At 36.4% G+C, this 13,914-nt stretch overlaps 1 protein-coding gene across 7 annotated transcripts in view; it reads right to left on the reverse strand.

Annotated features, from left to right (window-relative positions):
* Positions 1–13,914, reverse strand: part of CEP152 (centrosomal protein 152) — a 91,563-nt gene that overhangs the window by 22,359 nt on the left and 55,290 nt on the right. For 5 of the 7 annotated variants that reach the window (XM_045812133.2, XM_045812134.2, XM_045812136.2 and 2 more), the window contains exons 18-21: positions 9,494–9,679; positions 7,597–7,878; positions 4,819–4,950; positions 104–754 (exon numbers count right to left, since the gene is read on the reverse strand). In XM_045812133.2, the coding sequence (XP_045668089.2) occupies positions 104–754; positions 4,819–4,950; positions 7,597–7,878; positions 9,494–9,679 (1,251 nt within the window). The remainder of the gene's footprint in view (positions 1–103; positions 755–4,818; positions 4,951–7,596; positions 7,879–9,493; positions 9,680–13,914) is intronic. The other 2 variants (XM_045812137.2, XM_045812135.2) reach the window with 1 other exon arrangement.

Consider the following 13,914-nt stretch of genomic DNA (forward strand, 5'->3'; position numbering starts at 1 on the left):
TGTCTATTAAACTGTAAAATGAAGAAAAGAAAAAAGACCACATGTGACTTCTATAATCATCTTTGATGTTTATTAATAGTGCTTTCACTTATCAGGAACATACCTTTTCCCACTCGGAGTTGGTATTTTCTATAGCTAGGGAGAGGATATCTTGAAATGCTTTCTGTATGCAGGCCTTTAGTTTTTCAAAATATTGGGCAGACACCCATTTTGAAGAACAAGTTGACACGAGTTCCAAGAGTTGCTTGTTCTCTGAACCACTGACATGTTCCTTTTGGGTGTCCTTCAAGAGAAATTCAAGTACAGTGAGGATGTCTTCCTCATACTGATAGATTTCCAGTTGGATCCGCCTGGCTTCCTGCGTAGCCCATTCTCTACGACTTTGGTCTAGACATGTTTGCAATTCTGTCTCCTTCTGAAGAAGTAGTTCAGTTTTTTGTTTCACAAAGTCTTCTTTAGCTGCCGCAAGCACCTCATTAATTTTATTTCGATGATCATCTAAAAATTGCCGGTAATCTTGTTCATTTTGTTCTTGAATTCTGTGGATTTCTTCTTGCTTTTCTTTGTTCCATTCGCTCCGGGCCTTCGCCAGCTCAGCCCTGACAACCACAGGGACTTCCTCATTCTTTAACTCAAGCTCTCTCTGAAGAGAATGAATCTTCTCTTCCAATTCTTTTCCAGGTATTCCATTTTTCTTCATAGTTTCAAGCTCGCTTTTCCATTTCTCTTTAGCTTCAGAAATAGCAAATGATATCTAAAAGACATAACAATGTACATTTAAAATTCTTTATGATCTCATTAATTAAAAAATTAAACTAAAATAACTATTTGGGATAAGACATTGTTCCTAAAATATACTATATTCAAAGATCCTTTCCTTAAATTTTTTTTTCAAAGATTTCATTTACTTATTAGAGAGAGAGAGAATGAGCAGGGGAAGGACAGAGGGAGAGGGAGAAGCAGACTCCCCACTGAGCATGGAGCCCAACGTGGGGCTCAATCCCAGGACCCCGGGATCATGACTCAAGCCCAAGGCAGATGCTTAACCAACTGAGCCACCCAAGTGCCCCCCCTTTCTTTCATTTTAAATGACCTAATATTTTATGTCTTAGGTTATTTTAAAAACACCAGTTTCTTGAAGAAGAACTAGAAATTTAAACTGACCCAGAAATATGTAATTATACAATTAGCCAAAATTCTGAAAAAAATTCATATTACTTTTACACAGGTGTATCCTCAAATTTTACCTAAGCCCAAGATAAATGAAGTATCTTTTACATGAAGCAAAAGCAGCCTCATAAAGAAATCTTACTATTACTTAGAAATGTAACACACACCTGCATAACTTGCGACAAACATAATTGTATTTTAATGGAAGCACGGTAGTTAGCACAGTTCATTAAATGACAGTACCAAACAGAAAAAGTCATTTTTTCATTAATCTATTTTCTTTTAGGACAGATTTAAAAGGCTAGCAGATCACAGACAGTAATAGTACATAACCAGAAAGTCCTTGGGAATCACAAAACCGAGGCTTAGCTCTAACCCCACCTTTGCTGACGCGGCCTAGCACGGTGCTAAACAGAGCAGGCTCTGGGGACACATTGCCACAGTAAACTGACCAGCTGTGGGACTCTGGGTCCATTCCTCAATTTCTTTGAGGCTCAGGGTCCTCAACTATAAAACAGGGACAATTATAATGCTTACCTGATAAAATTTTGTTAGGAATAAATGACAAAAGAAAAAAAAATCCTTTTAAAACACTTAGTTCAGAGCCTGGCAGATAAAGACTCAATAAATGTTATGTAGTTACTACTTTTGGCTGCATGGTCTTAGAAAAGCCACTTAATCTCTTTTATACTTAGTGCCTTCATCTCCATAAAGCGCAGATTAGATGACGACCTTGAGTCTCTTTTATAAATTCAAAAAAGTCACAAGGATGTAAGTGTTAAAACAAGCGGGCATCTCCAAAAGCTTGGCCTGGACAGTGGTGATTGCTAGTAATCAATACTATCTATATATATGTTCTGGATGTTGAAATAGGGTATCTGTTTCCTAAATTTTCAGGTATTATATAATCTTAGCAAACATCTTCAACTAAAGAATTCTTAAACATGCTATACACCTTTATTCAACGATGTATTCCTGAACAGTTGCACGTAAATCAACATTTCTGAATTGTATTTTAAATTTACTAAGGGAACCCACCATCTAAGATGAGCTTTACAAAAGAATTCACAGCAAAATTCTTTTGCTACCAGCAAAATAATTCAGTAGTGATGTGAAACATGTTTAAAGAGTGCTATTAGGGAAAAGTCTTGTCACAGTGGATGCCTGAAAATCATTACCAGGTGACTTGGTGGAGGTGGCAGATCCTAGGGAATTTGGATGACCTGCTGACCTCACCAAAAGTGTGCATTCTCTCACATGAAGTTGTGCAAAGCAAATTTGACAGCATTAATCAACTCAGGGGTTCCTGATAGTTGCTGCACTTTAGATCACCTGAGAAGCCTTTAAAAATCCTAATACCCAGGCCACACCCTGTACCATTAAAACATAAAGCCTGGGGGATGGGAGCCAGGCAACAGTATTTTTTAAAAGATCCTCAAGATTTTCTAATGTGCAGCTAAGTTTAGGAACCACTGAACCCACGTGACAACTTCTGGACTCTGGACAAACTGGCTTTAAATTTTTACAGATCTTGATGGATCACTCTAATCTTACAAGAACCCTCCAGCCAATGCCATGAAACTGGCCCTTATTCACCTTCTTTTGGAGGAAGGATCCACAAGAGGTTAACATTATGTTTTGTGGCTGAATAATTATTTAGAATAGTGCTACTCACACCCAAGTGTGCTCTAAAAACCAGCAGGGTCACATCACCAAGGAGCCTGTTAGAAATGCAGATTCTCAGGATTCACTGTAGGCCCACCAAATCACAATCTCTAGGAAAAAAGTCCAGGAATCTGCTTTAACAAACCCCCCAGGGGAATCTCATGCTTGCTGAAGTTTGAGAAGCAACACACTGTCCTCTCCTTTCTGTATTTCTGCACTCCCATACACTCAGGTCTTCTGTGTTCTTAAGGAAAGATCTCTTGGCTACTTTATTTTCTATATTCTACCCAACTTTATTATTCTTGACTTCTGAGCTCTGAAACACATGCACATCATCACATTATTTCCTTTCTCTTTCCCTCTTAAATGTCCTTTTGAAATATGTCAGCATACTACAAAGTATAGAGCATGCAATGAACACCAATCTACTATCACATAACTTAAGAAAAATGTTAAAATAGTTTATTCATGCTGAATTATTTCCCTAAGTAACTCCTTACTTCCTGGAGTAAGATTATGAATATCACATATGAATGATTTACAATGTCTGTTACATTATTTTCCAAAATGGTTGTAATATTGGGAGAACAGTATATACTTGTCACTGCAATCTATTGTATTTTTTGTGTTATAACTAAGAAGAGAGAATTTACACATATGGCATAAAATAGCACCTTAAGTTGGTTATTTGGACTTCTCATGAAGACTGTATGTCCATATCCCACAGATATGTGGAATCTGTCCTATCCACAGATTCTTGTTTTTCTTATAAATTTGTATTGTTTTATCATATATTAGTAATAATATTTCTCATGTTTAATTCACTTATTTCCTTATTTTATTATCCTGTCACTTTTTTTTTATTACAAAAGCAAAAATGTTTTAAATGTTTGAACCTATTTTATCCTCTTACTGTATCTTTGCTACTATGTCTGTTGTCCCAAAATTGAGTTATTATGGTACAGATCTGAAATATTCAATTTCTTTTTTCTATATGTTGATTTTAAAAATGTTTAACTTCTTTTTCTTTTTTCCTTTTTTTTTTTTCTTGGTGGGCAGCAAAGCAAAATTCATTGAGTGATAGTAAAGCAAAGTTTATTGAGCGATAGTACAAGGCTCCCAAAGAGAGAGGGACCCAAGAGGGTTGCCCTAAAAATGTTAACTTCTTAATCAACTTAGACTTTGTGATACATGCACAGGTAACCTTAATTTTTCCAAAGTGCTATCTGGCTATCATAAGACTATTGATTACAGAATAATTCCTTATTCCGTTGTTTTGAAACAATTAAGCTTCTATTCATAGTTGGTCCTATCTCTGAAATCTGTATAATACAGAGTAAAAAAGAACTCTCTTTTTGTGACTCAACACTGAGTTGTCGTTTTCCAACATATTCTATTATGTGTTAGGGCTGGACTACTATTTCTTTTCCAGAACATTTAAAAAATTTCTAGTCCTTTCCAAGTAAATTTTAGTATTATTGTGGCAAATTTCAAAACCATGTTCAGTTTATTGGCATTTTGATTAGAATTGGTTTACTCGAATAAATTGGGAGAAAAAAATGATTATGTTTCTGGACAAATAACATGACATATCTGGAAAGGAGAGTTGGCTATTTTCCAAGGAGATTATAAGACTACTGACAGAGCACAGGAAACAAAGCATGTGAAAGGATACTGTACAGCTACTAAGAGATAAACACCTGTTCTGAATATCTCCTAGAGATAGGGCAAGATCAAATGGGATTTAGTTTCACAGTTACGGTTACCTTCCTGATTACGAGAGTTTCAAGACCCTAAAATATATTCTTTCTCCCTCATCTTGGTGATGGGAACAGACATCATCAGCCAGGCTCTGAGCTAATGCTTAACATGCATGATTGTATTTAATCTCCATAACACTGTGAGTAGATACAAATTCCCAGGATGAAGATGAGAGGTCTGAAGAGAGGCCTTCCTGAAGCTTCTTTCCAGGACAGAGCTTACCCGTCTGGCCACAGTGATGTCTTGTTGTTCTTCCCACTTCTTCTGTTCTGCTCTTACACGTGCTTTATACTCTGCAAGGTCAGGCATTTCTTCCAGCCATCGATGACGAGCATTTTGTACAGCTGTTTCTACCTGCAATTGGATATTGCAAGAGAAAGAGGTAAAATGGGGTATAAAATTTCAGAAAGATCCCATTTGTAAATAGCAACTACGATTTCATGTGTATTTCACATTGTACTGCACTACAGTAGTTACAACGACTTCAAGTACTCCACCTTGCCCCAAACAGTAGATTCTAATCCTTCTGTTTCAAACTTCCCATACTGTTCCATGCAAAAGCCACCACAGGAAGCAGGAATCTATAATTGTTCGATGGCCAATACCATTACTGGAAAGCTTCATACAAAGTACCAATTGCCATTTCCAACAAACTCTTATTTCTCTTTAAGAAAAAGAAGACATGCAGGAATGATGCTTGGGGTCAGCTGCTATCTAGTCAGTACACCCACCATATCCCAGTCCTCATGCCTTACATATAAACACATTAACACATGCCAGCATGCACCAATATAGTTTATAGCCTTGTACCTAACAAGTTTTCCTGCTGTCTATCGTGAGTTCACAACTAAAGAATGAGGGTGATACCTTAATTCAGGGAAAAATGTAAGACTTGATGAATTATGAGAACTATCTGGTTATAAATCTGTCACGGATTACCACAAGATAATTTATTAAGTAATCTTTCCTTATTTTGAAATACACACAGACACACATATACCTATATCCACACAAACATACAAAACCAAAGTTGACATAAGGGGCTGAAGTGTTTTGTAAAATGTTAAATATATTTACAGGTGAATTCCAGGGAGTTAAAAATATGGGGAAAAGATAAAGCTTCTACAGAAATTTATATTCCTTAAAAAGTTATTATGAATATTTCCTTTCTACTATATCATGCTATTTATTTTTCTTTACAAGATCTGTGATTGTATATACACCAGAGCAGCACCCCTAAACACGTCTCTTTGTCTGTAGAACATTTTCTTAACTCTTTTCAAACCTTAAACATTTCAGGAAATTATTTAACTGACCGAAGATGCCCTTGATACCATTACATATATTTGCCTATGTTTCCATTCTATAAGGATTCCCTGTAAAATCATACAGAATCATAACAAACAGGCAGAATGCCAAGTTTTTATCAAAAGCTGAATATATTTTTTTAAAAAATTTCCCAACTCTAGAAGGAGCCAAGTTGCCCTTTAACAGATGAATGGATAAAGATGTTGTCCATATATACAACGGAATATTACTCAGCCATCAGAAAGGATGAATACCCACCATTTGCATCGACAAGGATGTAACTGGAGGAGATTATGCTAAGTGAAATAAGTCAAGCAAAGAAAGACAATTATCATATGGTTTCACTTATTCGTGGAACACAAGGAATAGCAGGGAGATCATTAGGAGAAGGAAGGGAAAAATGAAGGGGGGCAAAACAGAGGGGGCAACGAACCATGAGAGACTATGGACCCCGGGAAACAAACTGAGGGTTTTAGAAGGGAAGGAGGTGGGGGGATTGAGATAAGCCGGTGATGGGTATTAAGGAGGACACATATTGCATGGAGCACTGGGTGTTATATGCAAGTAATGAATCATGGAACACTACATCAAAAACTAAGGATGTACTGTATGGTGACTAACATAACAAAATAATAAAAAATAAAAAAATAAAAAATATAAAACTTTTCTTCAGGTATTATCTAAAGAGTTTGTAAGAGTAATAGGTCTAAAATAGTAAATACAAAATAAAGAATATTATACTAAGGTCCAGGGACCTCTAAAGGACTAAATACCCTGTCAGGTGCTCTGTGAGGTCAAGACTCTTTTCAAAATAATATTCAGACCTTATCTTTTTTCAGTCCCACTCCATGTGTGAATAATACAATGCTCCAGAGGCTACATGCTATGTGATATCTCACTGCTCTGAAAGCCAATTCAACCGTGCTTCAGTATTCTTTTTTAAAAATTTCTCAGATTTTCCAATACAGTAAATAGATATCGCACACACAGAGAAAAGCTCTTTAAACTCTTACGTTTTTAAAAGTGTAAAGGCATCCTGAAACCAAAAAATTCAAGAATCACTAGAATAATACAGAAAAAAAAATATTAACTCTTTATTCCATTTATACACAGCTATACTTTTCTCAGTATGACATTTCTTGGAAATCAAGTAACATGCCCCAGTGGAAAGCAAGCTAGCTTTCTGAGCGCTTCCAAGGGGAGGCAATGGCACCGCTTTCTGGCAGTATATGGGATTTACAGACAACGTCCCATTTAAGGGGCATGCCTGCAGATTCAGCTCTGCAAGTCTCAATGTAAACACTGTTAAATATTTTACTTGCTTTAAGTTTGCTTTTCTATAACTACTTCAGTGGAGTATTTTCTATAAAGTTAGATATGAAAGATTCATAGTGAAATTGCGTTTCATTCAGTTGTAAAACCACCACCTTTAACCTCAAGAATCCTAATGCTTAGACTGAAAAAGGAGCATACAATCTGAAAACTTAAAGAATTACACAGAAAAACCAAGGGGGTAGCAGCTTTGTGACAGAAATATAATGAAGAAAATTTTAGTAACAAATAAGAGGTTCTCTACCCTAGAATGCACAAAATTTTTAAAATACAAAGTTATGAACAAGTTCAATGGTACAATTTTACAGGTTTTCATTAATAGAGTTCCAATAATTATACTATAACAAATCGCAATATTACCTGTTTGGCAATCTTTTCACAGTATTTGAGTTCTAATTCAGCCTCTAGTTTCTTCAAGCCCCCACTGATAGCTGTCTCCTTCTCTTGCTCTAAATCTTGCTGGATCTTCTGCTTCTGTTCTTCTATCACGATTGCCATCTCTTTCTTGGAAATAACATCCATGGCGGTTACTTGGTCAGTTTGGCTGCAACAATCTGAAGTCTTCTTTTTCATGGTCTTTATGGTTTGATCCAGCTTAGACTGCCACTTCTTTTCAAGCTGTTGAATAAGTTCTTGTTTGATCTGTTTTCAGAAGAAAAATCGTATGAAAAAATATTCAAATAAGCAAAAACTAGAATTAGTAGCTAGCCAAAAGAGCAACCACACCTGTGTTTGAAAACCATCTAGAAATTGTTGTAGTAATTACATGAGATTTAGGAACTCAATGAAAATATATTCTCAAGTAAATCTGAAAGTTACTGTTGGACCCTATATACATAACATAAATCACAGAGAGGAATTTAAGTATACTGCATAAGGTCAGGCTATCTTGCTCTCAAGATGTAACTTTCTAGAAGATTTGACATTGCCACTACAAAGACGGCATGATTCTTTTTTTTTTTTTTTTTTAAGAAGAAAAGTTCTATTAATATGTGTTTTTTCCATCAACACCAGGCTTTCCACAAAGCAGGCACTGGGTTAAGTCTAATTAATGAACCTAAAATTGAACAATCTAAAAAATACTTTTACTTACTTGAACATATTAGAATCTTGTTTCTTATGATATTAAATTCTACTGAGTCAACTGTGTATTCAAGAAGGGGGGGGCATTATTAAAAGAGTGTCTTAATGATAACTTTCTACTTTCAACAGTGTACTGCGATGGATCCAAACACAGTCAGTCTTAGGCAAAACTGTGAAACAGCAAAACTTGCTTTTTCCTTTTCCTGTTTTCCACCTTCTGAGTATCCAGAGTTTTCAAACTGCTTCCCTGGCTACCACAGTCCCAGGTTGTACTGCTGCATTTGAAATGGCAACCTTGTGTAACAGTTTATGCTTTCCGGACAGTCTCACAAAAACATTAGCTCTCTCTCTCATCCTCCTGGCAAATAACTGGTTAGCAAATTCAACTAAAAAACAATTTGCAACAATGTAAAAATAGAGAATTTGTTTTGTGCCATTCAGATCTTATATATGTAAATACATATATATATTCCAGAATATATACTTTTATATTAAAACATGACAAATAAAGGAATTTCAAGCGCCAACACTAGACTAATGAATTGCTATCGGAAGTAGGGAGTTGGGGATGGAAGGCAGGGAAGGCCGAAAGACAGGACAGTGGTCTACTAGTCCACCTTTATGTGGTCCCACCTCCAGTTAGTAGCAATCTTGTGGATAAAAGAATCCAGTTTCAATAAACATGAAAATTTATTTCACTTCCAATTAAGTTTTCAAGAAATTTGGTTCTAAATTTACTAGAAAACTACTAGCGATCTTATTTGCTACTTAGGTAACAGAGGTAATGTTTTGTGCTTCTGAGCTTGCCCAGTCATTACTTCTTTCTTCTAAGCAACAATTCAGGTTATTTATTTCTTATTATAGATTGGTCTAGAGTTATCTGAATCATTCCACAATATGAAATTAGATGTGGGTTTCATTTTGAGGAATCAAAAAAGTGCCCCTCCAAAAACCATTATATCCTGAATTGGGCTGAAGAGTCAAGGGGGGTGAGGAGAGTTTTAAAAAATAAAAAACTAACGTAAGCTGCCTATAGCCCAATTCTGAGATGTGAAATGAATGATTATGTATGTACTTGGCAATTAAAAATTATGTCTGTTCGGAGGAACTGTCTCTCAACAGTTAATACTACATTTTTAAAACATGGTCACTAGAAAGAAATTTTAACCCACACCTCTTTCTGTTCCTCATCCCAGTGTGATTTGGCTAACATCACTTCATTTTCAACCTGCTGCTTAATATCAGCTTCTTGTTCTTTCAGCCACTTGTTCTTTTCCATCATAAGGGTATCTTGGTACTTTTCTTCAAGTTCCACCTGCAGTTTGCTTACATATTCTTCTCTTTCCTCCAATAGCTGTCTCTTTAAACAAAATTCAAGTAAATATCTCTGTATAACACTAATATTCTCCAAGTCAAATATATAAAATAATGGTTATATGCATGTAAGAGCAGCAACAGAGACAAATGATCTTCCTACATGCCAACTCAATCGGCTTAATAAAATGTCTTGTAAAGACCTTAGATCTCAAATATTGGAAAAAAATTTATAGATGGCCATATTAAAAGAAAAAGCATCTAACTATTCAATAAATATATTCCCAGAAGACCAACTTTTTAAAAATTGAAAATTGAAACTGACATTTATGTTTACACCCCACCCATCACAGGACCCATTAGATATCACAGTCCAGAAAAAAAATGTATACTTCTGAAAGTCTTGTATTTCAGTGCAAGCCAAAAATTATTACTCTATCTTTTTTTTTTTTTAAAGATTTTATTTATTTATTCGACAGAGATAGAGACAGCCAGCGAGAGAGGGAACACAAGCAGGGGGAGTGGGAGAGGAAGAAGCAGGCTCCCAGCAGAGGAGCCCGATGTGGGGCTCGATCCCATAACGCCGGGATCACGCCCTGAGCCGAAGGCAGACGCTTAACTGCTGTGCCACCCAGGCGCCCCAAAAATTATTACTCTATCTTAAAAGTTATGCATCCTGCAATAAATTCGGATTGGTATATTTTTTTCATTACCAAAGGCTAAATTTCTTATCAAAACTAGCTGAAGCATTATCAAATAGTAACTGTCAAGTGTCAGATAAAATTTAATAATTTGAAGTATTAATATAACATTCTCTATTTACGCTAGGAATCCAACTGATTGAAAAACTCAAATAAAGCTCTACTCAGGGATCAAAATGACCTATAACAGTTTCCATTTGAAATTTTTTAAAACAATTCTCTGGATGTTCCACTGAGATGCCACTGAAGCCCGCAAAATATCATGCCAGAGAAGTATACACTTCACATACCTAAAGCCAGGCAGCAACAGAGTTTGTGCTGTCTCTTTACCATTAATTTCGATTCATGACTACCTGGTTGTCTGGGTTTTTTCTGGTTCACACCTGACCTGGCTTATTTTGGTCCGAACTGCCATCTGATTCCACTCCACCAATGGCATGGGCCAAAAAGATGCCACCAAGTTTTGTTCGGTGTTGTATGATTTCAGAAACTCTCTGGTGACTAAAGGAGGACTCATTTCCTCACAATCAGGTCATGGAAACCATAGTTGTACTAACACTATAGGACAGTCACAGTCACATGGCTGAGAAAGTTGTCCAGGCTCACATCATATATCACTGTTATTTTTTGTTGAGTTTAGAAGGAATCCTCAAATTGTCTTACTTGTGTTTATCTCTCCTTCAGGAGTTGTTTCCATATGTATCTACATTTCTTTTTGACTCACAGCAGAAAACTACCAATTTTATGTGTATTTGTATGTTTGTGCAAAGATCAGCTTTGTTACATAATAAGCCAGCCAAAATTTAACGATAACAAAACTAAACTAAAACAGCAAACATCTATTATTTCTCATGATTCTCTGGGTCAGCTGGGTGGTGGTTCTGACCTAAGTTAACGCAGCTGATCTCTGCAGGCAGTTGAGGTTATATGGTCTAAGATGGCCTCACTCACATCTCTGGGAGTTAGCTTGCTGTCTGCTAGAAAGATGACTTGGTCACATGTATCACCAGCCAGCAGGTTATCCCGGATCACTCACATGGTGGTGGTCACAGCATTCCTCAGAGCAGTAAGCCCCAATGCATAAACGCTTTTTAAGGCTTTTTGCATACTGTTTACTAACATCCCATTGGCCAAAGTAAGTCATGTGGCCAAGATCAGATTCAAGGGATGAGAAACAGACCACCTTTTACTGAGAATAGCAACAAAGTCACACTACAACACTACTGCATGCATTCACTGACGGGACGAACCTGTGGCCGTTTTTGCAATCTACCACAGCAAGGAAAACCTTGCTTCCTTCTCTTTACAGAAGTAAAGTCATAGATTTATTGAGCACAGGGATCTGCCATTTGAACATACTACAGGGATATCTAATTTTTAAAGTTTTATCATTAAAGAGAAGTCAATTTTTGGATGGTTTTAAAACAGTTAAACTTGATTTGCATGTCCAGACAGCAAAAGAACTCTAATGTCTAAGGACTGACTTAGCATGGATTACAATTGTATAAATGAGCCTTAAGGTGTATAGAAATGACATTATGAATGGGAATACTGCCCACCTTTGCCTTGTCTGCAAATTCATGACCTCCAATGATTACTACACAGTCTGAAGCATTCTGTGTGTATGACTTTTTCCCCATTTTCTGAACAAGCCAAGCTAACATGTGAGGAAAGTTCTGTGTGTTAATAAAAGTTTTAAAACTTGGAATTGAGCTCCTACTTAACCCATAGCCTGACTCAATAAGTGTTTCAGAAAAGAGCACATATGGAACAGGAAAATACACCCTCAGACTCTTGGGGTTACCTATCTTATAAATTCTGTATCCAGACTAAGTTACTGACCTGAAAGCCAACTGCAGGGAAAATGGCTTACATCCTGCAGAGAAGGACTACCCTAAAAGTTCCCTAGCTTCCTTGAGTTCAGTAAGATTCTTCCATGGTGTGCATGTGAAACATTTCCTAGGAAAACAGATTAGTATATATTTGCCTACCTCTGGAGGATATGAAAAGATTAATAAATTCTCTTAATTTTAAAGTTCTGTTCTGACCAGCTTATAAAGATTACTAAGTTTTATAATGGGTTTATGTAAGTCTAAATAAAAACCTAAAGTATTCCCAGAGAAGGAAGGAATTATACTTCTAGTGTGGTAAGTGATCTGGCCCTCTTGGTGGGGGTGGGTATAATGACAAACGCTAGCACAAGGCAGTCTTGCAGGGCGATAAATCTTCTGTACCCTCATCACTCTATACACGTGTTAAATCCCGTGTTAAAAATGTATAGAACTCTACACCAAATGAAAAGAGTCAATTTCACTGTATGACAATTTGAAATTTTTAAAGAAAAAAATTTAACCTCTAAGTTTTTTTGGAAGGGCCAAATAGCAGTTTTAACCTTCCTTCCTGCCCCGGTGCACAAGCGTTCATGAGCCAATATCGTATGTGCTGTTAACTGCAAGTGACTGATTATATGAGATCCAATTTTATAGCTAAATTGATTCTTTTAAAAGTACCAGAAAATATATTCCTGAAAAGAATGACCTCTTTGAGAGAACTGTTCTTCCGTTCTGGTCAATTTATATATTTAAAAAGAAAGAATCACAGTAGAGATCTTCTCCCTATTTTAATTTTTTTTAAACATTACTGAAAGTTAAGTCCTTAATTTCTAAGTAATTTAAGATCCTTTCTAACTTTTATACTGCCAGCACTAACTAAAATAGCTCCCTTTACAAGTTCTTTTTCCATTAGATGATATGGATACATGGCATGTTTTTTTACCATACTAATCTATTCAAAAATAATCAAAATATTAAATAAGCTGAATTCCTCACCTGTTCTTAACTATTGTTTTTAAGTCTGTAGTAGCAATAGCCTGCTTTAATGTAACTTTTTTCAGAAAACCTCTGTATAGAACATTTACTCAAGGCTTTAAAAATACTTTCTAATCTTGACGCAGGTGGCTTTCAAATTGTGGTCTGTAGGCTAGTCCAAAGTGGAAGGGAGAGTCAGATGTGCATCTGGATGAGACTCCGGCCAGGACAGGGAATAAAAGAGGGGTGACTGTTTACATGTGATTTTACTCCTGGACACTCACCAATGGCAACTTGGAAGATTCAGGCAGGAGGAGGGAGTAGAGTAGCCCCTCCGGCTTCCCTAAAAATGAGAACTTCCCTGAAAGATCGGGTCACACTAACAATGTGACCTTGCTCTCCGTAGCTCCATAGCACCACCTTCCCTGTCGTAAGTCCCAAGTTCAAATTCCTGCCCTTCTCCCCAGAAGAAGAAAATGACACTTAGCTACTGAAAGAGAAGTGGGTCAGAGGATAATGGGTCTGCGAGACTAGTCTCACAAGACTAGGTAGGTTCACCTGCAGCCAACGAATGACTGCAAAACGAAGACCCTGAGTTTCAGACTCACAGTGACTTGGATCACGGATCCACTTTTATTTATTTATTTTATTTGTAGAACCCTGTTTTGCCTCTTAGAATAAATATATAAGGAAGAATCCTTTTCTCCTATATGTATGCCATTTTCTACTAAGGTTTTAATACTCATCTCAATATTTACTATATTTTTTGAGCT

This window comes from Ursus americanus, chromosome 36 (genome assembly GCF_024610735.1).
Source record: "Ursus americanus isolate L20-20 chromosome 36, mUrsAme1.1.p, whole genome shotgun sequence".
NCBI lineage: Eukaryota > Metazoa > Chordata > Mammalia > Carnivora > Ursidae > Ursus > Ursus americanus.